This window comes from Diadema setosum, chromosome 13, assembly GCF_964275005.1.
Source record: "Diadema setosum chromosome 13, eeDiaSeto1, whole genome shotgun sequence".
Taxonomy (NCBI): domain Eukaryota; kingdom Metazoa; phylum Echinodermata; class Echinoidea; order Diadematoida; family Diadematidae; genus Diadema; species Diadema setosum.
This window is the reverse complement of record NC_092697.1, coordinates 11,473,064-11,495,173: the sequence shown is the minus strand read 5'-3', so window position 1 is coordinate 11,495,173 and position 22,110 is coordinate 11,473,064. Positions and strand designations below refer to the sequence as shown.

The window sequence follows — 22,110 nt, the reverse complement described above, 5'->3', positions numbered from 1 at the left end:
TTTCCACTTTTGCTGTACTTGTCACTGAGACATTTACAGCAGCAACGTTTTATGTGTCTGCATTACATTTCAAGTTGTCTAGTCCTACAAGACCATTCACAATTCTGCAGTTGAAAAAGCAGCCAGTAATAAATTGATGGAAATGAAGTGTGGAGTATATGCATGAATTCAATATTTAGCAAACATTAATGATTCTGGTGCGAGAACAGATTGTTTGGATTTTGCTTGCAATATATTGGAAAGCTCTGCAAAGAAACTTGTCTGACTGATAAGATTTGCCAGGAAATTGAGTTGTTTCATCGTATTTTGAGATTAAAAGTATGAAATGGTAAAAGTTGATGTAGGCCTAGTACCTGACTTTGATTCCTAAAGTGTCCTCCCTGTGCAGAAGTGGGTGTGTCAAGCGGTTCTTTACATGTTGATCATATTGTGTCCACACAGTAGTATTGAATCACAATTTGCTACTGTGTGCGAGGTATTCGGCTACACTGATGGCCCTTTATATTGTACTTGTTGTACATCGAATGAAAAACATCACGTAGCAATCACCAGCAGGTAAGCTCTGAGATTGTAGTACATGTACTTCGGGTGAGTTTTTTGGGTAACATTGAATTTTTATCGTTGCCTTACTGAAATCATGATATTACAGTGTTATTTCACACACATTTTTGTAAATTTTAGAGCGAAAATCAACAGTTCTCTAGGTAAATGAGAAATGCATTTGAACTTTAAGGGACTGTACAGCTACTGGTTGAGGTGGGGATTTATGTTTTGAACATTCCTCAGTGAGATAATGAGAAACCTCTTATGAAATATGAAAGAGAACGTAAGTTTAAGAAGAATTCAAGGTTTATTTAATGAAAATTGGTTTTCAAATGGCCGAGATATCCAAAAAAGTGATAATAGGCGACAGGCCATGCCTTTTATTAGGATCTCTTTGTTTCACCTTGTTTTTGGATATCTCAGCCATTTCAAAACCAATTTTCATCAAAAATCTTTTGATACCCCTTAGAAGTGTATGCTTTTTGACATCTCATAGAGTGGTTTCTGAATATCTCACAAGTATTAACGTGAAATGCTAAATCCTCACCTCGACCAGAACTGTACACACCCTTTAACTTGTTGACCATATTTATTCTGTTTTGTGCAGACACATCCCAGCAACTATGTCAGTGTCCAGCTTTTACAGTGATTCTCTATCAGTCATTCAACGCACTGTGGTAGCTAGAGACCAGGCAAGTACCTGTGCTGATGTAGATGACTATTACGAGATACAACGCTGTGCTGACTTCATCAAGAAGCATGGATTCAAGAAAGTAAGTTCAAATTAATTCACAGCTTATGTGGTTTTTATTGTGACAGTATGGATGTTCCTTATGTCATTATACTCACAAAGCCTGTAGGGTAAGTACTTGGCAAATCAGCTCATATGATGTCAGTGCAGTGTTGAAGGGGATGGCTAGTAACTGATCAGTGGGAATGCTGAGGGATGATTGTTCTAATCCTTGTGGGATTCATTTAAGAGTACATTATATATCTACTGTTATGTGAAAATTATTTGCTTCAGGACGGTCTCATATTCAAGTAATGTGCAGATTAATGCCCCGTCACTGACCAGGCACGCTAACCTGGAAACATTAAACTGCACATTACTTCCCACAAGGATTGGAACAATCACCCTCCAGCATTCCCACTGATTCCCACTGATCAGTTACTAGCCATCCCCTTTAACTGGAGTAATAAGTCGCACTAGTTACTTGTGTTATATTTGCTCAGGCAGTTGTTACTGTGTGAGTCATGCTGTTAGGATTGATTAATGGGGATGTTTTGTATACCATAATTATGTGTCATCTTATAGACCATGGCACAATCATATTACTAACTTAGAGTTTATATGCACTTGGTTTCAAGTTCATTTAATTTCTACATTAACATTACAATATGTTTAGCCCAAATATAAACAGTAAAAATAAAATTTATTGAATATAGGAAAAAGATGTCAATGTATATATCCCCAAATATGACTAAAAGCTGCAGAATACATATGTCCAATTGAACTTCACAATATACAGTGTATATACATTTCAACTGTGATGTGATTATCCAGTATGTGAAATGGTATCTCTCATCATAGTTGTCATTAGGTGTCAGTATAATTTTTGCAAGTGAAAGTTTACTGTGCTAGGAACCCACAATTGTGGCAGGGTGGTCAGTCTGAACCTAGGCATACCTCCAAAAGGTTTTGACAGGTTTCTCTCATTTTATTTTTTTCCCCCTTTTTTTATATTCTTGATGACACTATCCAGGTTGCCCTACAGTTCCCAGACAGTCTTCTGGGGGATGCAGCAGCTGTTGCAGAGCGCCTCCAGGCATTGACATCATCCCTCGTCTTCATCCTTGGAGACACTTCCTATGGAAGGTGAGATCGATGACGATGATGATGATGATGACCATGATGATGATGATGATAATGAGGAGGAGGAGGATGAAAATGATGATGATAAAGATGATGATGATGAAGGTGAGATGGATGACAGTGATAATGATGATGACAATGATGATGATAAAAGAGGAATAGGATGAGGATCTTGATACAGTGAAAACTTGTTATAATGATGTCAGATATGGGAGATAGTGCCTGATATAAAGAGGTAATTTTGCAGGTCCCATTCCTTTTTAGCTCACCTGAGCCAAAGGCTCAAGTGAGCTATTGCGATCGCCCTTCGTCCGGCGTGCGTCGTGCGTCGTGTGTCGTCCGTCGTGCGTCGTGCGTAGTGCGTAAACTTTTTACATTTTCATCTTCTTCTCGAAAACCCCAAGACCGATTTTCATCAAACTTGGCAGGTAGCATCCCTAGGGGGTTAGGAACTCAATTTCTTAAAATGGGTGGGGCACCATGCCCCACCCAGGGGGCCCCAGGGGGGCCCAAACCCCCCAAAATTAAGGAATCTGTAAAAATCTTCTTCTCTAGAACCAGAAGTGATAGAGCTAAGTTAATACTATGAGTTAGTACATTGATGACTGTAGTTTCAAGTTTGTTCATGACAGAATCAGGGGTGCCCCCCTTGGGACCCAGGGGAGGGGGGTGGGGAGGGGTTCTAATGGGGCCTAAATTGTACATTTTCATCTTCTTCTTAAGAACCCCATGACCCATTTTCACCAAACTTTGCAGGTAGCATCCCTAGGGGGTTAGGAACTCAATTTGTTAAAATGGGCACCATGCCCCACCCAGGGGGCCCCAGGGGGCCCAACCCCCCCCCCCCAAATTAAGGAATCTGTAAAAATCTTCTTCTCTAGAACAAGAAGTGATAGAGCTAAGTTAATACTATAAGTTAGTACATTAATGACTGTAGTTTCAAGTTTGTTCATGGCAGAATCAGGGGTGCCCCCCTTGGGACCCAGGGGAGGGGGGTGAGGAGGGGTCCTAATGGGGTCTAAATTGTACATTTTTATCTTCTTCTTGAGAACCCCATGACCCATTTTCACCAAACTTGGCAGGTAGCATCCCTAAGGGGTTAGGATCTCAATTTGTTAAAATGGGCACCATGCCCCATCCAGGGGGCCCCCAGGGGGCCCACACCCCCAAGATGAAGGAATCTTTAACCCTAAAAGGGCCGGGGGGGGGGGGCGGAATCCGCCCCCCCCCTCGACGTTTCGCGCTATAATTCTGTAACGCGAGAAGGCCTCATCGCGAGGCTTCTTGACTTTCTTCGTTCAAGTCTCGCGCAACTTTTGAGACCAAATTTGCAACGTCCGCGCATACTTTTGCGAAGCCACGCCCATTTTTGTAACGGAATGTCGCTCCAAAACGGGCACAATTTTGTGATTTTGTGTACATTTCCTATGGAAAACAGTGCTCTGTCATGAAAGGCATAAAAACCTGATTATTTTTACAATTAATCACTTTCATTGATTAATTTTGTGCTAATTATGGTAGAAAAGTGGTCAGTGACAATTTCCAATGAAAAAACAAAGAAAAAACAAAAGTTGAAAAACAAAGAAATACATAAGAAATTCTGAAAACAATAAAATACATAAGAATTGAAATGAGTTTTGGAAGTTTTTGTGATGTACAATTGTTGAATATGCTAAAACAGATTTACAGATCAAAAATTAGACTCTCAATGCTTTTAATTAAGCTAAAATATCACCTTGAGCTTAATTTGCATAATTAATTAATTAAAATTAGAAATTGATTGTTTCAAAAAATCTTATAACACAATCTTGTAGATTATGACGCGGGTCTCACGCATGCAAAATTTCATCGCGATCGCACCACCGATGGCCGAGATCTCAGGGGGGGGCGGATTCCGCCCCCCCCCCCCCCCCCCCCGGTCTGAGCATAGCCAAAAAAGCCCGGCCCCTTTAGGGTTAAAAATCTTCTCTAGAATCAGAAGTTATAGAGCTAAGATAATACTATGAGTGAGTACATTAATGACTGTAGTTTCAAGTTTGTTCAGAGGAGATCCAGGGGTGCCCCTCTTGGGGGGGGGGGGGGGTTGGTTGGCAAGGTCCAAATGGGGGCCTGAATTGTACATTTTCATCTTCTTCCTGAAACCTCATGATGGATTTTTGTCAAACTTGGCAAGTAGCATCCCTAGGGGGTCAGGATCTCAATTTATCAAAATGAGCACCATGCCCCACCCAGAGGGCCCCAGGGGGCCCCAATCCCCCCAAATTAAGGAATCTTCAAAAATTTAGGCCCTTATTGTACATTTTCATCTTCTACTTGAGAATGCCTGGTAAAATTTTGGTAGAGCTGTGAATAATTTAGATTAGTGACTGCGTGAAAGGTGAACTTGCGATACTCGGGTGAGCGCTAGACCTGCGGGTCTCTTGTTTTGTTTTGTCTTTTTCCTACTGATATTAAATGAGATACCAGATATAATGAAGAAACTTTTCAGTGTTTCCAAAGAGGCCATGCCATTGTGATATGAATTCACTGTGTTAGTTATTCTCTTTTTTTTTTTGACAATTTTTGTTCTCATGGTAATGATCACACAGCCTTGCGTGTATCTGCTGTGTAATATCATTGCAACTGTCCATTTGCGATAAAGTGTATGCAGATTAATTTTCTTTGTGCTCTGTGCTTTAATGGGATAATGAATATGCAACGTTTTGCAATGCAACAAGATAAAGCTTAGTTGAAAAGACTCAGTCCAAATTCCAAAATGTGAGCTCCCTTTGAAGTTATGAATGTGTGATTTCTTAGACTTGTTGTTTTCTTCTGCTATGCTAACAATGGCAACATTTTGTTTGATTGTTCCAAATTTTACAATAGCTTGTTTGGCGATTCACTGCAGCTGAAAATGGTTTGGGCCTTTCTTGATTCTCACCTTTACTCCTCAGTTGCTGTGTGGATGAAGTTGCAGCAGAGCATGTTGGTGCCAATGCAATCATCCACTTTGGTCGAGCTTGTCTCAGCGTCACCGAACGCTTGCCCGTCCTGTACGTATTCGGACGCGGCCGACTCGATGCTGCAGACTGCCGAAAAAATATTGGCACCATCTTGCCGAGCGGAAGCCAACGGATCCTGGTATTTTCTGATGTGATATACGCCCATGAACTTGGTGAGCCTCTCTTTTTAAATTGAGCAAAGTAAGACGGAACAGGAAGTTTGGGGCGATTTGATTTGATGGATGTGATTTAAATCAGTGAGTTTCTACACAACACCTCGTATTACCTCGCATCACAGCAAATTTTTGTCACCCTCCAAACTGCACCACATATTCTTTCTAGGGTATGTGTGGTGCACCATTAAGCCTTCTACTGTGGTGCACCGTTAAACCTTCTACCGTGGTACACCGTTAAGCCTTCTACTACCCAACGTTCTACCGCCATGGAAGCCTTCAAAGATTTTACCACCCTCCACATCATCTCGTATATCCCTACTATTTGAAGTATTCCTTTAAAAAAAGGAATTAGTGATGTTACCTCTGTTATTTTTGCTGATGGTAAACTGCTTTCTTATGCTTGTTTGTCGTTTTTTTGCCAGCCACATTACAGAGCCAACTTCAAGAGGATTATTCACACATAGTGTTTTCTAGGATCAACGCAACAGAAAATGTGCCATCAAGAAAGCTTGATAGCTTGTCAAGTGACAGAATACCAGAATTAGACTGTGATTGTAAATCAGGCAGCTGTTGTAGTAAGGGCAGGAGTGAGGAGAAGAAAGGGCAAGTAAGCGGTGATTCCCATGAAGCATCTCCATCAAATCTCCAAAACAAAAGAAGTGGTGATGTCGGCTCTGGTGATAATGCACAGACAAGTGAAGAAGCAGCTGAAGAGAGCAGGAACAATCAAGAAATTGCATCAGAGTCTCTATTTGGGAGGACGTTTAGTCTTGAAGCAGGAACCACTGTAGAGGATTACTCTGTGCTGTATATCGGCGGAGAGGGCAGAACACTTACAAACCTCATGATGACGCTGAACAAGTGCCCCTTCCACACGTACGACCCCTCGACCTCTGTCGCGAGGCGGGAGGAGCTGAACGTGAGCCGCGCCCTCATGCGGCGCTACTACCTCATCGAGAGAGCCAAGGACGCGAACGTGGTGGGCATCGTGGCGGGGACGCTGGGCGTGGCGCGACACCTGGACGTGGTGTCGCATCTCAAGGACGTGCTGCGACACGCGGGGAAGAAGAGCTACGTGTTTGCCGTGGGAAAGCTGAACGTGGCCAAGCTGGCGAACTTCCCAGAGGTCGACATCTATGTTATGGTGGCCTGCCCAGAGAACACGCTCGTCGACTCCAAAGAGTTCTACCGCCCCGTCGTCACGCCCTATGAGATGGAGATCGCATGCAATGAGGCCAGGGAGTGGACAGGGGAATACATCACAGACTTCCAAAAGATCCTTCCAGGTTCGTGGTTGGAAAATACAATCAACCTTGCTTAAGTGGAATATATTTGGACTGAAGAAATAGCTTCAACTTACAGAAAAATTGACTTGTGAGAGATAGATAGGGATTAGTAGAATATAAAGACTTTGACTTTGGCGATTATTCGACTTATGTGAGGTCGACTTGAGCAAGGTTGCCTGTCCTGTAAAAATGAATATTTTTGAGTTGGCAATTTTTTTGCACTCAGTCTGGTTAGATGAATTTCACATGTTTTTGATTCAGTGAAATCGTGACATTGATATGTGGTACTTATGATGAGCAAAGATATTTGCTTCCATTTATTTTCACACTAGTTTCCGGTTGCGCGAAATGCATGAAAATTTCCACACCATAAAAATTTCCACTTTTACAGTAGTGAGGAAGTTAAACCTTCTCCCTGTGAAGTCATAAGTGAAACCCTGTAAAAGAGTTTTTGTTGGATGTCCTTTTTGTTCTCAGCAGAAAAAAATTCTGTATCTGTTAACAAACAAAGACACAAAGGAAGTAGTCTATCAATGACAACAAGAATTTATAAATCAAGTAAGGGTGCGTTCGAACGCTCTAAAGCGAACCAAAGCGAACTGAACTAAAGCGTACCGTACCGAACTGTGCCAGTTTTGGAGCGTTCGAGCGCTCTGTGGAGAAAGCATACCTCACGAGTTATTTTTAGAAAAGGTCATGCATGTTTGTAGCAAGATTGTCATCCACCTGGCGCGTGAACTACTTACACCTGTCCCGAACAAAAAGAATGATGTCTTTCCATTGTGACATATGCGCATGATACGCGCATGCTTTACAACGAACTTTTGGTATGCTTTGGTAGGCTTTTGGAGCACATTGGGAGGTGGTCCACTTTTGGCTCGGTACACTTTTAGGAGCATTCGAACGCTCCTCTGGCACGGGTACGGTACGGTACAGTTCGCTTTAAGAGAGCGCTCGAACGCACCCTGAGAGACCCTTTGTCAATGAAGTAGATGGCACTGAAGCATAATACACATATATGATTCATCCGAGTGTTGCATGCCATATTATTTCCCTGGTTTTAAAGTGATTTTTAAGCTTACTTTTTTTTCCATTTTGTGAACCCAAGTGTCTAGTATTGTTTTGCAGAACTATGCAAAGAATTTTGCAAAAGTTTGTTTTTCTAGGACATCAAAAGAACACTCAACAAAGCCTCTCCAGAAGACATGGAAAATAATACCCGTTGTAAGATACAAGTGTGATTTTTCCTGTACTAGGGCCAGGGAATGTTCACATTTCTTTTCTTTTTTTTTAAGTTGAGATTTATGGAGTCCTTTTTATTTTCTTTATTTTTGTTTTGCTGTTTTGGCATGGCAGCTGTTGTAAAATTCCAAATGTGGTCAGGTCAAGTCGAAAAATGATGGCAGCATATGAAATTTATCAAACTTTTCAAGCATGAGTGATGTTTTCTCCCCTAGGTGCCAGTAAATATGTTGAGGTACCAACCTCATCCCCAGCTCAGTCTGAGAGGACCGACGTCTCCCTCATCACAGGCAACCTCCGCTCCACAAGAATAAATGAAGACGATGGAAGCATAGAGTCTGGCGCCCTCGTGAAGAGAAATGAGACTCTTACCGTGTCCAATGTACACAGGAATGCAAGTAGGTTTAAGTCTGCTGTCTTTTTAATAGTGATATCCTGTGTTTGAGTAACAACTAGCAATTATGCATTCATTCAGTCAGCTACTTTCCTGTGCAAATTTAATTACGATGATCTACTTTTTATTATCTGGCCGCTATTATGTGACGTTATCGCCAAGTTCAAAGATACAATGTACAGGTAGACTTGTATAAATGCTTTCATATTGGCAATGAGAGTGAAATTCCACATGTTCAAGTTGAATGTCACTAACCATTACAGTGCTGTTAGTGCACCAACTGGCACAGAGATCCCATAGCATTGTGCACATTTTCCAAAGTCCCTGGCACAGAAAGCTTTATTGCTGGAAATCACACCAATGGAATGGCACAGGTTTCATGAAAAATTTTCATGAAAAGGAATCTAGTTTTCTCTCTGATTTCATTTTTTTTTTCCCAAGGAAATTTGATAAAGATTTGTTTGTAGGTCAGTAAAAGACTTGTGAGGTCATGATCTCATATGATTTGTTGATGCAGTTATCATCAATTTCTTCTTTTTTTTGGGGGGGGGGGGGGAAGCAAGTGAAACCTTGAGATTGTATATCTTTCTTGTATATCTCTAGGCCTAAATTTGAACCTAAAATTGAAACCTATTTTGCTGTTCATGGAAATGTAAAAAAAAACAAACAAAAAAAGGTGGAAACTTACTGACTCATAGCCCTGCACAAATTTGCCAGTGAAACTGACAGGTATTTTGCTGATGCCTGGCTCAATAGTGTCAATGAATGTGGACACTCATAGTAAAACTAGTGAGCAAATCAACACTCCTGGTTATCAGCCTATCAGATCGTAGAGATTTGCTGATCCATTTTATTATAGGTATTTGGTTTGCATCGTTTGGCAGCCCTTGCGATATGCCCTGAAAGCTGGCTGTGATGGGACTGCGATGTATGAGAAAAGTGTTCCATACAGTATTGTGCTTGTCTTAATGACTTTTCATTCAGCTCAAATATATATGTAAGGATGAATTGGATGCTTCAGGTACAACAAAGTGAACGTCACTCGCTGTCCAGTGCTTGGACTTAGTGGGAATGCCATGTGCATTCACTGGAAACCTGCTAGTAGTCATTCTTGAGGTTAATTTCATCCCTCTAACTGAAACACACTACTCCTAGAACAGGATGTAGCTTTACCCCGAGAACAATATTCCTTCAGATACGCTGGTCATTTGCTATAAAAGAACGCTGATATAACAAACAATATTTATTGCCCCAAAGTTCACAATATTCTTTATATTTTGTTGTTTTCAACACCCTAGTGTAACAAAATTTCAATATAAAAAAAGTGTCACCAATCTGTAGGAGTTTGTTGTGGTGGGAGTCCACTGTACATTTGACTTGCTTTGCTTTATGGTTGCTGCTCTTCCTTTTCTTGTCCAACAGGTGAGTTTCTAGCAGGCAGGTCATGGCAAGGACTGGAGCAGAAGGTTGGAGAAACGCCTGTGACAAAGGCTACAGAGGGGCGCAAGGGGATTGCAGCATCATACACACACGAGCAATCATGAGTACCGCTCTCTATGGGTGGCCGTCAGTTTACTTCCCATTTAGTGGATCAAATATTATACAAATAGTGAATGGTTATGAGTGCGATGGTATGAGATTTCGCACGAGGTGGAGGATAGAGGCGCTCTATTTAATGAGGTGGCACCGAGTTGCCAAGTTGGATAGTGTGCGTCATCATTCATCGAGTGCGAAATCTTGTTCCATTGCATGAATAAAGACCGTGCACAATTTGTTTTATTCAACACCTCGAACGTCAACAGATGTGGTTCACTCAGATTCTCGAATTCAGTACAGAAAATGGCAAACATTTTTCTTTTTATGAAAGGCAGATGAGTAGCACAGTCACAGTCAGTTGCATATGTGAAACCATCAATTAAAGTTGTCAACAGTAAAATGTGTGACAGAATGCGCGCTTGGAACTGCTGTATGCATGCAGCAAAGGTTTGTTTATTGTGACATCAGAGCCGTGCAATGGAGCAAAAACCACGGGTCAATCCAAGAGTTTAACACAGGACTTGATGGAAATCTGTAACACCGGCCATGTGATATCCATTTTCGCTCAAACGAAATTGCACAGCTGACAGGGACGACGTGCAATGGTTCCTTTAGATGCATGTCACGTGATCAGCAGGCAACCAATCGGATGTTGCATAAAGAGCATACTCACACACAGTCTTATCCTACTCATACTGACTTGTGTTGTAAAACAAGTAATTTTTTCCCCTTCCTTTCCCTTGTTAATGTCAGTGCCTGAAGGAATATAATGAATATCATAGAAGATGTCATTGAAATTTTTAGGAAAATATAAATGAGTGTGGCTTTAAAGGTGTGTGAAAATGACACACAACAGCTGTAAAAGGGCAAGTTGAAAACTATGTACCTGTAAAATCAACATGCTCTTAGTCAAACTGCTAATACTGCAATACGAATGACTGATTAAATTCAGCAGAGAGTTCCACATTCTGTCACATCGCAAAGCTACCAGCCAGTGTGTTTCGCCTATTTGGCTTGTGTGTACAGTTTCCCAACTAAAAATTTGTGAAGCATACATAATAGAATTGTGTTTTCCCAATATTAAACAGAAATGTCTTCAGGTTTGTATTTTTCGCCTCAGAATGTAAGGTTTTGAAGTTATTGTTGTTTCCACATATTACTTTGTTTTGTTTTTAGCCTGAAGAGTTGAGCAGCCCTGCATGTCCTTTTATACAGGCAAACCCCATTACATGTGTAATAATATTTTCCTGGCACATATTTTTGAACGCTTGTCTGTGGCACAACTCATACAACTCACTCCATATTGCGAGTTAATTTTAAACAAGATTATGTTAGTGTTAGAAGATTTTAACGGTTAAAAACAAAACAGTCTATATTTTCCTTCCCTTGTACACCGTGGCACAACTCATACAACTCACTCCATAGAGCAAGTTAATTTTAAACAAGATTATGTTAGTGTTAGAAGGTTTTAATGGTAAAAACAAAACAGTCTTTGTTTTCCTTCCCTTGTTTGTTGTCCTCGCCGAACGAGTTCGAGCAGGGGACTATGAAACAGGCTCCGTACAACGGGCTCCGTACGTGTGTGTGTCCGTCCGTGTGTCGTAGCGTCCGTCCGTGTGTCTGTCCGTGTGTGCGTCCGTGTGTGATCAAAATCTTCAATTTGCTACTTCTCTGTCATTTATGAGCCGATTTTGATTCTGTTTGCTTTATATGATAGCACTACATGGGAGCTTTGAAACTTCTACACAGAATTTTAGTCGTGACCTTTGACCTTGACCTTTAACCTATATTGTACATTTTGCTACAAAATGCTACTCCTTCGCCATTTCTAACCCGATTTCGATTCCGTTTGCTTTATATGATGGCACTAGGTGAGGGCTTCAAAACTTCTACACAGAATTTTGACCTTTGACTTCTTTGACCTTTGACCTTGATTTTTGACCTGTATCGTACATTTTGCTACAAAATGCTACTTCTTCTCCATTTCTAACCCGATTTCGATTCCGTTTGCTTTACGTGATGGCACTAGGTGAGGGCTTCAAAACTTCTACACATAATTTTGACCTTTGACTTCTTTGACCTTTGACCTTGATTTTTTGACCTACAGTAAACCTCGGATAAGTCGACGTCGAGTGAGTCGAAAATCACTTAACTCGAAGCAAAATAAAAAGTCCCGATTTTCCCTATGTATTTTCTCTAAGAAATATTTGGATAAGCCGAAGTACGAGAGTCAAATTTCGGCTGTGTCGAAGTAAAACATTCAGTCCCTTTTGTACAAAATACACGTAGTTTACATCACTTGAGCCGAAGAAGTTTTGCCTGGCATTCTCATTACATTTAGAGGAGAACAAAAAAATCGGCATGTCGCAGAACCTCGTCCCTGCATGACCTGCTGCAGGTATGCATGCACACTCACCGTACCGCTCCGCACGCATATCGAATACATACACATGTATACATGTATACACGCAGCACATCGATCCATACTTCATCCATACACACAGCACATCCATACTTTATCCATGTCAAGCCAGAAATCCATGGTCAACCAATCGCTGCTTTAATATTTTAGTGACAGGCCAAGAGGGCGGAGTTTGTTTGTGCGTGGCTGGCTGTATAATTTTGTTCAATGGAGGTGGGATGGGCCTGGGAGAGTGTTCGTCTAAGGGTTGGTTGACAGAGATGGCTACCTGTGTTGCATCATAGACATAGCACATGCACACTGCCACATTAGCGCAGACATTCTCAGAACTACGTTCAACTACAGTATTATGTATTGATACAAATTCATGTTCAATTTAGAACAAAATAAGAACATTATCTTCAAGAACAGACAAATTTGAATGCAAACACACACACGCATGCAAATGTACTATAATACATGTACATAAGTGTGAGTCGAAAAAAAAAATCGACTCTCGCGAGAGTCGACTTTCACTTAAGTCGACGCATTTTTGTCAGTCCCGAGAGCTTCGACTCATGCGAGGTTTACTGTATATTGTACATTTTGCTACAAAATGCTACTCCTTCGCCATTTCTAACCCAATTTCGATTCCGTTTGCTTTATGTGACGGCACTAGGTGAGCGCTTCAACACTTCTACACAGAATTTTGACCTTTGACTTCTTTGACCTTTGACCTTGATTTTTTGACCCGTATTGTACACTTTGCTACAAAATGCTACTCCTTCGCCATTTCTAACCTGATTTCGATTCCGTTTGCTTTATGTGATGGCACTAGGTGAGGGCTTCAACACTTCTACACAGAATTTTGACCTTTGACTTCTTTGACCTTTGACCTTGATTTTTTGGCCTGTATTGTACACTTTGCTACAAAATGCTACTCCTTCGCCATTTCTTACCCGATTTCAATTCTGTTTGATTTATGTGATGGCACTAGGTGAGGGCTTCAAAACTTCTACACAGAATTTTGACCTTTGACCTTTGACCTTAATTTTTGACCTACATTTTGTTGTACATTTTGCTACAAAATGCTACTCCTTCGCCATTTCTAACCCGATTTCGATTCCGTTTACTTTATGTGATGGCACTAGGTGAGCGCTTCAAAACTTCTACACAGAATTTTGACCTTTGACTTCTTTGACCTTTGACCTTGATTTTTGACCTTTATTGTACATTTTGCTACAAAATGCTACTTCCGGCGGGGACATATATTACGCACCGCGTAATTTCTACTTTTCCTTGTTTTCATTACGACAAGATTGACTGGTGGGTGGGGGATTGATAGACTTCCAAATACACACTGCAGGAATTCACAGCCAGAGGCACACCTTGTACACAATGCCTACCCAAACATGTGTTGACAACCCACAAATGAATGGAATGCATGTGTATTCATAGTGAAGGGATTGACTGGTTAAAAATGTTAAGTTTACAAATGCACATTTACAAATTAAATTTCAGTAAAATTTCAGTTAAAATTCAGTATGCCCTTTGTTGGAAACAAACATATGCTCACTAAACAGTTTCCTCACCTTCAAGTGCAGCATCATTATGTTCCAACAGTCTATAATCCTAGCTGTGCATATTGGCAACTCCCATTATGACAAATTCCTTTGGACGGGCAGTTTTCTTTCGTTAATTTCTGGCAAACCGTATCTAAAGATTCAGTGCTCTCCCATTATAAATAACACAGTTATACCAAAATTGTGGATACAACAAAGTGAAATTCAGGGACCAAAAATCATTAATTTTACTTGTTCGGATATGACAATATGTAAGTGCAATAATTAAAAACTGATGTTCTCAAGGACTTTGCTATGACGGGAGTCACTTTTATATGGATCCAGATGATAATTTTTGGATCTGTATTATCACTTTGTTGTAGCAAGATTTTAATTTTAAATGCTTTGGTTGTAACGGAAGTGCATTGTATTTATGTGACAGTTGGCTGTATATTTTAATGAGGATTTGTTGTAAAAAAAAAACATTTTGTGGTCCTTGTAAAAAAAAAAAAAAAAAAAAAAAAAAAAAAAAAAAAAAAACATTTTGTGGTCCCAATCATGTTTCAAAAGGGTTTACTTGAAGTTGTAATGTGTTGTACAGTGTACTCCCCTTATAACGAAGTCCTCGGGGCCCGGCATTTTTGTTTCATTATACATGTATCAAAACTTTGTGTTAACCAAACAGTGTAGTGTGTAAAGAGAATTTCATTTTGACAGTGTTCGTTATAACAGGAGTGCCCTGTATATTATGTGCTGTGTATGTTAGATCATGCACAGCTCCTTCCTCATACCTCTAGAGGTACATGTATAAGGGAAATGATAACCTAAAAGAATTGATGATTCAAATTGCTTTCATACATGTTATGGGAGTGGGTGAACATTTAACCCTAACTAGGCCGGGCTATTTAGGTAGATCATAGAGCCGGGGGGGGGCCTCCCAGGCCCCCCCTCCAGATCTCGGCCGTCGACCGCGCAATCGCGACGAAAATTGGCACACACATTGCCTATGATGTAATCTAAAGTACTACCAAGTTAGATTTTTAAAAATTATCATTTATGCTAAATTATGGTAATTTATGCATAATGATGCAATGAAATCAGACAATTTGGTATAAATCACTAAATAAAGCTCAAAATGGGCACATTTTTTTGTGTAAATATTCTTTTTAGTGTCCTAAGCAAATATAAGAGAAAAAAATTGAGCCATCCGAAAAAATTTCTTAAGTATTTTATTGTTTTTTGAATTTCTTATGTATTTCTTTGTTTTTTCGACTTTATGTTTTTCATTGTTTTTTCGATGAAACTTGTCCACGACATTGTTCCGAACAAGAAAATATGTTATTAATTGATTTTAATCAATAAAACCCCAAAATAATCATGCTTTTATGAAATTTGACTGTAAGCACAGTTTCCATTGAAATTGTACACGAATTCACGTTTTTGAGCAATTTTTGGTCTGACATGCACGTACATATTTATGCAAAACTTCGGAACTGCGCACCCGGGCATCGCAAATTTGGTGTCAAAAGATGCGGGAGACTCGACAGAAAAAAGTCATGAAATGTCGCGGCGATAGCTTTTCGCGTTAGCGATACATCGCGCGAAACGTCGAGGGGGGGGGCCTCGGAGGCCCCCCCCCCCCGGCCTAGTTAGGGTTAAAACCACAAATAGAGCAAATTGGAGATACAGTGACCCCTAGACCTGTTAAAGTTTCTTTAGCATTAAGGAAAACATAGTGTCTTGTTGCTGGTTTATTGTTTTAGGATTGACATGTCCACTTAACCTCATGTATACACGTGTACAAGTAATGCATCAAAAGACTCAATATTGTATGATGTGATTTCAACTTAGAATCATGGAGATACAAAGAAATGCACTTCAACATGCTTTTCATATTTATGTGTGTAGATTGAACATGCAAATTCTGTGTTTTCATTTGAATCTGGCTCAGAAAAAAATTTAAAAACCTTTTGTTCTTACTTTACCTTACTTTATTTCAGGTGTGTCAACATCAATCAGTCTGTGTAGCACACCTACATAGTTAACTTAATCGGTTTCACATCAGCACTGTGTACTAACCATGCATTCTCCATAAAGTTGTGCAACAGCAAAATAAATACATGTGGACAACAGATTCACGTTTTCAGAATTTTATTGGATCTCTCAAATAAATGTGTTCTTCAAATAAAGCTGTGTTTAAAAGCTCTCTTCCAGTGGAAACTTCGAGATAGATGTCAACAGCATACAATACTGATAAGAGTTAACCTTCACCATGTAAAGCCAGCACAATGTCCGACCGACGCATGCGCAAATCAATCACGGAAAACAAAAGCGTTGAATGTGATCGCCCATGCAAACCAGTTCAGAAGTGTTGGTTGCTCCAGTTACAGTTAAGTACAGTGTAGCCCGAATACTAGTGATATCCTTGTTAAACACCGCACTTGGTGTGGCACTCGCATTTTCTACATGGTAGGAGCACTGGATCAACTTCCCTTTTGTGTTTTCGATTTCATCTGCGCATGAGTCGGTCTTTAGTGGGCTATCGAACACAAAGACAGCATCAGGAAAATCATTGTAACAGAACACAAAAATTCTTCAAACAAGTGGAGGTAATGCCTTCAAAAGCACACACATGTACAAAGGAACTTACTTGGAGTTCCTCAAATATTCCTCAATGGCAATATATGCGATTTCGTACCAATTTGTGATACACTTCACACTGCCCCCACCCCCCTGCTTAAAAATCTTTCAAAATCATGATTTTGTTGTTCAGCATCAGAAATGCTGTAAAACATCTTGAGATTTAATCAAACAAGATAATATTCTTATTGTTTAAAAAGAAATCAAACATTCTTCCACTTCCAAAGTAATTCTGGTTCTTAAGTGTAAACATGGTAGTTCCACATGTAAATACCTTTTGTAACTCAAGCACTACACAGTATTATTTTTTTTTTTACCATTCTTTTTATAATCATCAGTCATCTTGGAGCAGAGTATATTAAGATGGAGCTATTTCATGGCTGAATCAGGGAGACTGCATGAAAACATTCCATCTTAATTGTAAGTGTAGTTTTCGTAATAACACTTCTACCTGTAACAATGATTCCCCCCCCCCAAAAAAAAAAATGTTCAAAGAGGCAATGCTTTTTGCACCAATACCTTTAACCACATAGCTGATTCTGTATAGCTGCTTAGAAGAGTAGTGCTGCTACTTTTTGAAAACCCCAAACAATAAAAATGCCCTTGGTTTTTCTTGCATGGCAGCATAAAAACTTAAAAGCTTACCCAAGTCTCCACCTACCTCTATCCAACCAATCCATAGTTTGTGTGTTCATATGATACTTATGACTTGGACTATGTTTGATGTAATTTTTCTTTTCTTTTTTTAACAAGAAAAACAAAAAAGAACACAGACAACTTCAACTTCACTCGCTGACAAACTTAATCCATCCAAAGATGCAGGAACAGCATGACCAATGAATACTTCTTGATTTTAGAACTCTTGTTTGCGTAATGTGGCGTGTCTGAAGCAATGTCTGCGAAATCAAATTTGTCTCTAACCTGAAGAAGGCACTCAAATATTGCATGAACGATCTCAATGAACATTTTAAAACTTGGCATTACTGACCTCAAACGAAGGAAAACAACAAAAATATGTATCCTAAATTAAGAGACTTGACATACAGTATATATTTCACACAGTTCACAGGAAAAATCCCTTGGTACGTTGATTTTTCATCGTTCGGCAACGGCCCGTCCCGCAGGCCTTCATGGTAACGATCGTAGCACATACAGTTGTACAAATAGTGGTGGACAGACAGCCTGTAGGATTATTCAAAATCATGACCGGATGCAGAAGAGTGTAGATGTGACCGATTTTACAAGGTATCGACACTTGCGCTTCATAATTGGAAAACGATGGCGAGCAGTGAACAAGAAAACTTGGTGGGTTACTAGAAACATAATCAGAATGTACTCAATTGTGAGATCAACTGTGTGAAGTTTATCTCAACAAAAACTTGCCTAAAGCTACGTTTTGTCTTGTAATGTGAAGGGTAAAGTGTAACCCGTTTGATCGCAGTACAAGTGACAGGGTAAAACCAAATTAGCTCAAGCTTACTCTTGTTGTCAACAGAGTGTACAGTACAAATTATATAAAACAATATAAAAGACTAATTTTTAGAGTATAAAACCAAGTTGAAATATGCACCAAACAGAAAATGCCTATAATGTAATTTGCCGTGAATAGTAAGTCTTTTGTGTGTTTTTACTGAAATCAAAACTGATTGTGACATCAAAGGTCTGGTAGGAACATCGTCATTGGGTAGAGTTCATCTCATATTGCACAACGGTTTGTGGGTGGACCACAACATAGGTACTGTGGTAACATGGCATAAAGAGTAACTGATGCACAGCAGGTTTGGGGTAAAACACACACGGAATAAGATACAACTGTGTCTCTTTTTCTTGTATTGTACACTAACATTACTCATGGAAGATAATTGCTTTCAGAGCCGAGTAACCACACAGCCATTGATAATTTTCTTTTTTCTATTCCATGGCATTCACACGATGTTCTGCCTACCATTCTTTCAGTGCTGAAAGTCCAGCTTTCTCTACTTATTAAAAGCAACAGCAGCATTCTTTCCCCGCAAGTCCATCAAACTCACTGCTTCAAATTCTGTTGGTAGTTTCATACAAGATCCTGTGGCGATTTCATCAAGGCATTGTGTAGTGCACAAGACTGACATCTTGTTCTTTGTTTTTGTTTTTGTTTTTTGTTTTTACCCAATGGAAAAACACCTGCGAACTGCACCCCCATTCCGTTTCACCACAAAGGACTAAGTAATGAAGGCCAACATATTCTAAGCATGAATTTGAGATGCTTGCTGGAACAAACTTGCACATCTCAATCTTTTTTTTTCTTTCTTTAAATTCCCCCATCATTGACTGTAATAGTAGGAAGACCTGTAAGAGTGGCTACCAGTAGCTGAAATTGTGCCAGACACATGAGAGGCTACTTCACTGCAGTGCCTGACTCTTCCCCCTCTACGTATCGCATTAGGCAATCTGATCACAAACGGCCCGAGGGGGGTTAGGGTGAATTCACGGAGATGAACTTTCAACGTTCACACTACAGAACTATTCACTCGTGAAGGCCTCGTAAACAGGGCAATGGCTGATATAAAACCGTCTGAAGTTAGCATCATAACACCAGCAAACAATGGTGATGGAAATCATCAGTTTCCTGTCATTATGATACAGAGTCAGACATTTTTTTTTTTTCTTTATCAAAACTGATACCCTGGAATTCCCTTCATTTACCATTGTCCATAGATGCTTGTGATGGACACTGAAATGGCAAAACAAAACAAACCAAAATTGTTTCTGACAGCATCGACAATTATCAACCCATGATAATGGGTTGATCATAATATTAATACATGCATTATCAAGTGTTTGAATTTTAATTAAAGCAACCTGATGCAAATATGTAAAAATGAAAACAAGCATACAAACATAAAGCTGCCAAGTTAGTGGACATTTCTATGTTGTTTTTTTCTTTCTCTGAGACTGTTTTGTCAAAAACTGTTTCTCTTTTTCTTTTTTTTCTTTTTCTTTTTCTTTTTTTTCTTTTTTTTTTTGTAACACACAGTAAAAGTGTTCACTCCTTATGTTGCTGTCATATGTACAACTTGTATTTGACATCCAATATGTACAACAGCTCCATTTCAAGTAACAAAAGGGAGAAATGAAATAAATATCTCACCTCCTCTCCGACAGAGATTACACTTATTTGCACACATCTCCAATCAAGAAATGAACATAATAGAGAGAAAGAATGAAAGAAGGACACAGTTTTGACATTTTGTATATATACAATCACCTGTTGTTATCACAGCCACAACTTGGCATCTCAGAATGCAAAGCCAGACAACAGTTTATAAAGCATAAGTTTACAAACCAACTGTTAGCCAGGAAGGTAAATCTACCCATAATTACACACATTGGAGTAATGATGATGCTGCATTTTCTTGCCTCCCAGGCTTGACAAAAAAATACAAAAACAGCAAAAATTTGTTTTTAAAAAGTGGTTTTATGTAAGACTCACTTGGCTTGTAAAAAATATAGAGATATCTGCTTCTTTTTGAAAGGAACAACACATAATTTAGTAGCACTGCTTTTCGTTACACCCTCGAATTCTGATATTCTCACAATCGCCGCATGTCAGTACATACGGTTCGACATGCTGTTCATGTTCCACACTTTATTTCATGTACAGACTAATGTTGTCAGTCTGCTCAATACAGAGGAACCCCAAATTGACTTTTTGAGACGTAGCTGAGGCTATGCCCGCAATCCCTGTTATTTAATATGAACCAAGCATGGAAAGCTAATAACTCATTTATCACTTGACAACAGCGTTGAACAAGTTTCTGTTGTTCAACTTGTACAGTTATCAACTTTACTGTTATGTGGGGAAAGGCCTGACTTAACACTTAGGAACTGCTATCGGTGGCCTTGACAACATATTGGTGCACAAATTTGGACAAATTACAATTCTCTTTACAGTTCAATATGCCAAAATAATCTCATCACTTAAAAGATTTTTTTTTTTGAGAAAGAATGGAATGTTTTTGTTCTGTGTGAAGCCAGATTAAGTTCATCTGGGTATAGTTCTATGCCACGAGCTTTTTTCGAAAGAGTTTCGTACACACACTGCCACAACATCTTATTTTGATTTGAGACTACAATGCCTGAATTTACCTTGAAATACCCCACTTCCGGGCAATGCTCTTTGGAAGGAACGGGGGTGAAAAAAATACTGAAAGAGGAAACCTTCATAGAAGGCACATTTAGAAATGGATGTCTCCCAGAGTGTCGAACATAGCAATTTTGCCCCCTTCCCCTTCCTCCTGATTGCCACCAACCCACATCGCGTAGGTTAGCCAAGAATACGTTTACGCCAGAGGAAAATAGATTTTTGTGCCTCACACAATTATCACATCCCAAAGCTTGTGGCTGAAACCGGACATGGCATCAAACTTCCAAGTCTTTCCTCTTAGAAAGAGAGAACACAGGTCCATCTCAAGTCCAAACGGGGAAGAGCTGGAGGGGACCCAGCATCGCCAGCAAGTCACTTGCAGGGTACTGAATAGTTTAACTTACTCTACGAAAGCCCAAATTCTCAGTATATATTACACTCATCCTGTACTCGGCCGGGCTGCTGAGAACTGCATCACTATGTACCCGGAAAGTGCAGCTGCCCAGGAGGTTTTTCAGTGGAACTTTGCCCTGGAGCACGTGCCTCTGATCTGGACCTCTGCAGCAAAGCAGGTCTGAATGCATCTCAGTCCAGTCCATCAAATGATGCTATTCCGCAACAGAGGTTGGAACAGCACAAGCTTTGCATTAATTTTTTTTTTGCACTATTTTTGATTGTCACTGTACTCTTTCCTTATCATAGAAGAGCAAGCAGTCAGAAAGAGGAAAGAGGGTAGAAAAAAAAAAGACATAGGAAACTCCTTGTTGGTCCGTCTACGCTGTAATCGTGATGCACTGGTCTTGGCCTTGGCTGTGCATGGCGGCACGGCGCTTTGCGAGCGCCGATTCGCCAGGTGGTGAGAGCCCGAACGTGAGGCCGCCATTATTCAGCTGGCCGGAAGGCCGGATGATGCAGATAGCTCCCTCGTCATCCTCCTCCTCCCTGTTGGACTCTAGCTCCTCTGGTATCTCATCCTCCTCCTTCTGGGCCACCAGGCGGTTGCAGGCCACCGCCTCGGCAGCAAACTGGCTCAGGTCTTTGGCACTGTTGTTGCGTTTGATGATTGCTGGTGTCAGGAGCGGGGTTGTAGGAGGCTAGATAAGACATGAAAAGAACAGTTCACACATTTAAAACACATGTTAATATCCCCTCAATGACTGTTAATGCTATCTAAAAGGGTGACTGATACCAAATCCACTATTGACAGTATTAAACTCATGGAGATCGATACAAGCCAACTCTAACCTACTATACAAAAAAAGATTCATCACTGCTGCTTCCAGACAATTGTAATTCATAAAGAAGTAAATATGTCATGACTATTTTTTCATCCTACTTCGGTACAAAGAC

General features: G+C 40.0%; 2 protein-coding genes across 2 annotated transcripts in view; one reads left to right on the top strand and one right to left on the bottom strand.

Annotated features, from left to right (window-relative positions):
- The first annotated feature begins 1,166 nt into the window (after positions 1–1,166).
- LOC140236883 (2-(3-amino-3-carboxypropyl)histidine synthase subunit 2-like) lies at positions 1,167–10,191 on the top strand. The gene is made up of 6 exons (XM_072316821.1): positions 1,167–1,316; positions 2,307–2,419; positions 5,350–5,570; positions 5,996–6,859; positions 8,317–8,499; positions 9,918–10,191. Exons 1-6 carry the CDS (start codon positions 1,167–1,169, stop codon positions 10,037–10,039), a joined length of 1,653 nt encoding a protein of 550 aa, XP_072172922.1. The 3' UTR covers positions 10,040–10,191.
- Positions 10,192–16,128: 5,937 nt separating this feature from the next.
- LOC140236755 (MAP kinase-interacting serine/threonine-protein kinase 1-like) overlaps positions 16,129–22,110 on the bottom strand; it is a 29,661-nt gene continuing 23,679 nt past the window's right edge. The window contains exon 10 of the mRNA XM_072316683.1: positions 16,129–21,854. Within this exon, the coding sequence (XP_072172784.1) occupies positions 21,534–21,854 (321 nt within the window). The 3' untranslated portion in view covers positions 16,129–21,533. The remainder of the gene's footprint in view (positions 21,855–22,110) is intronic.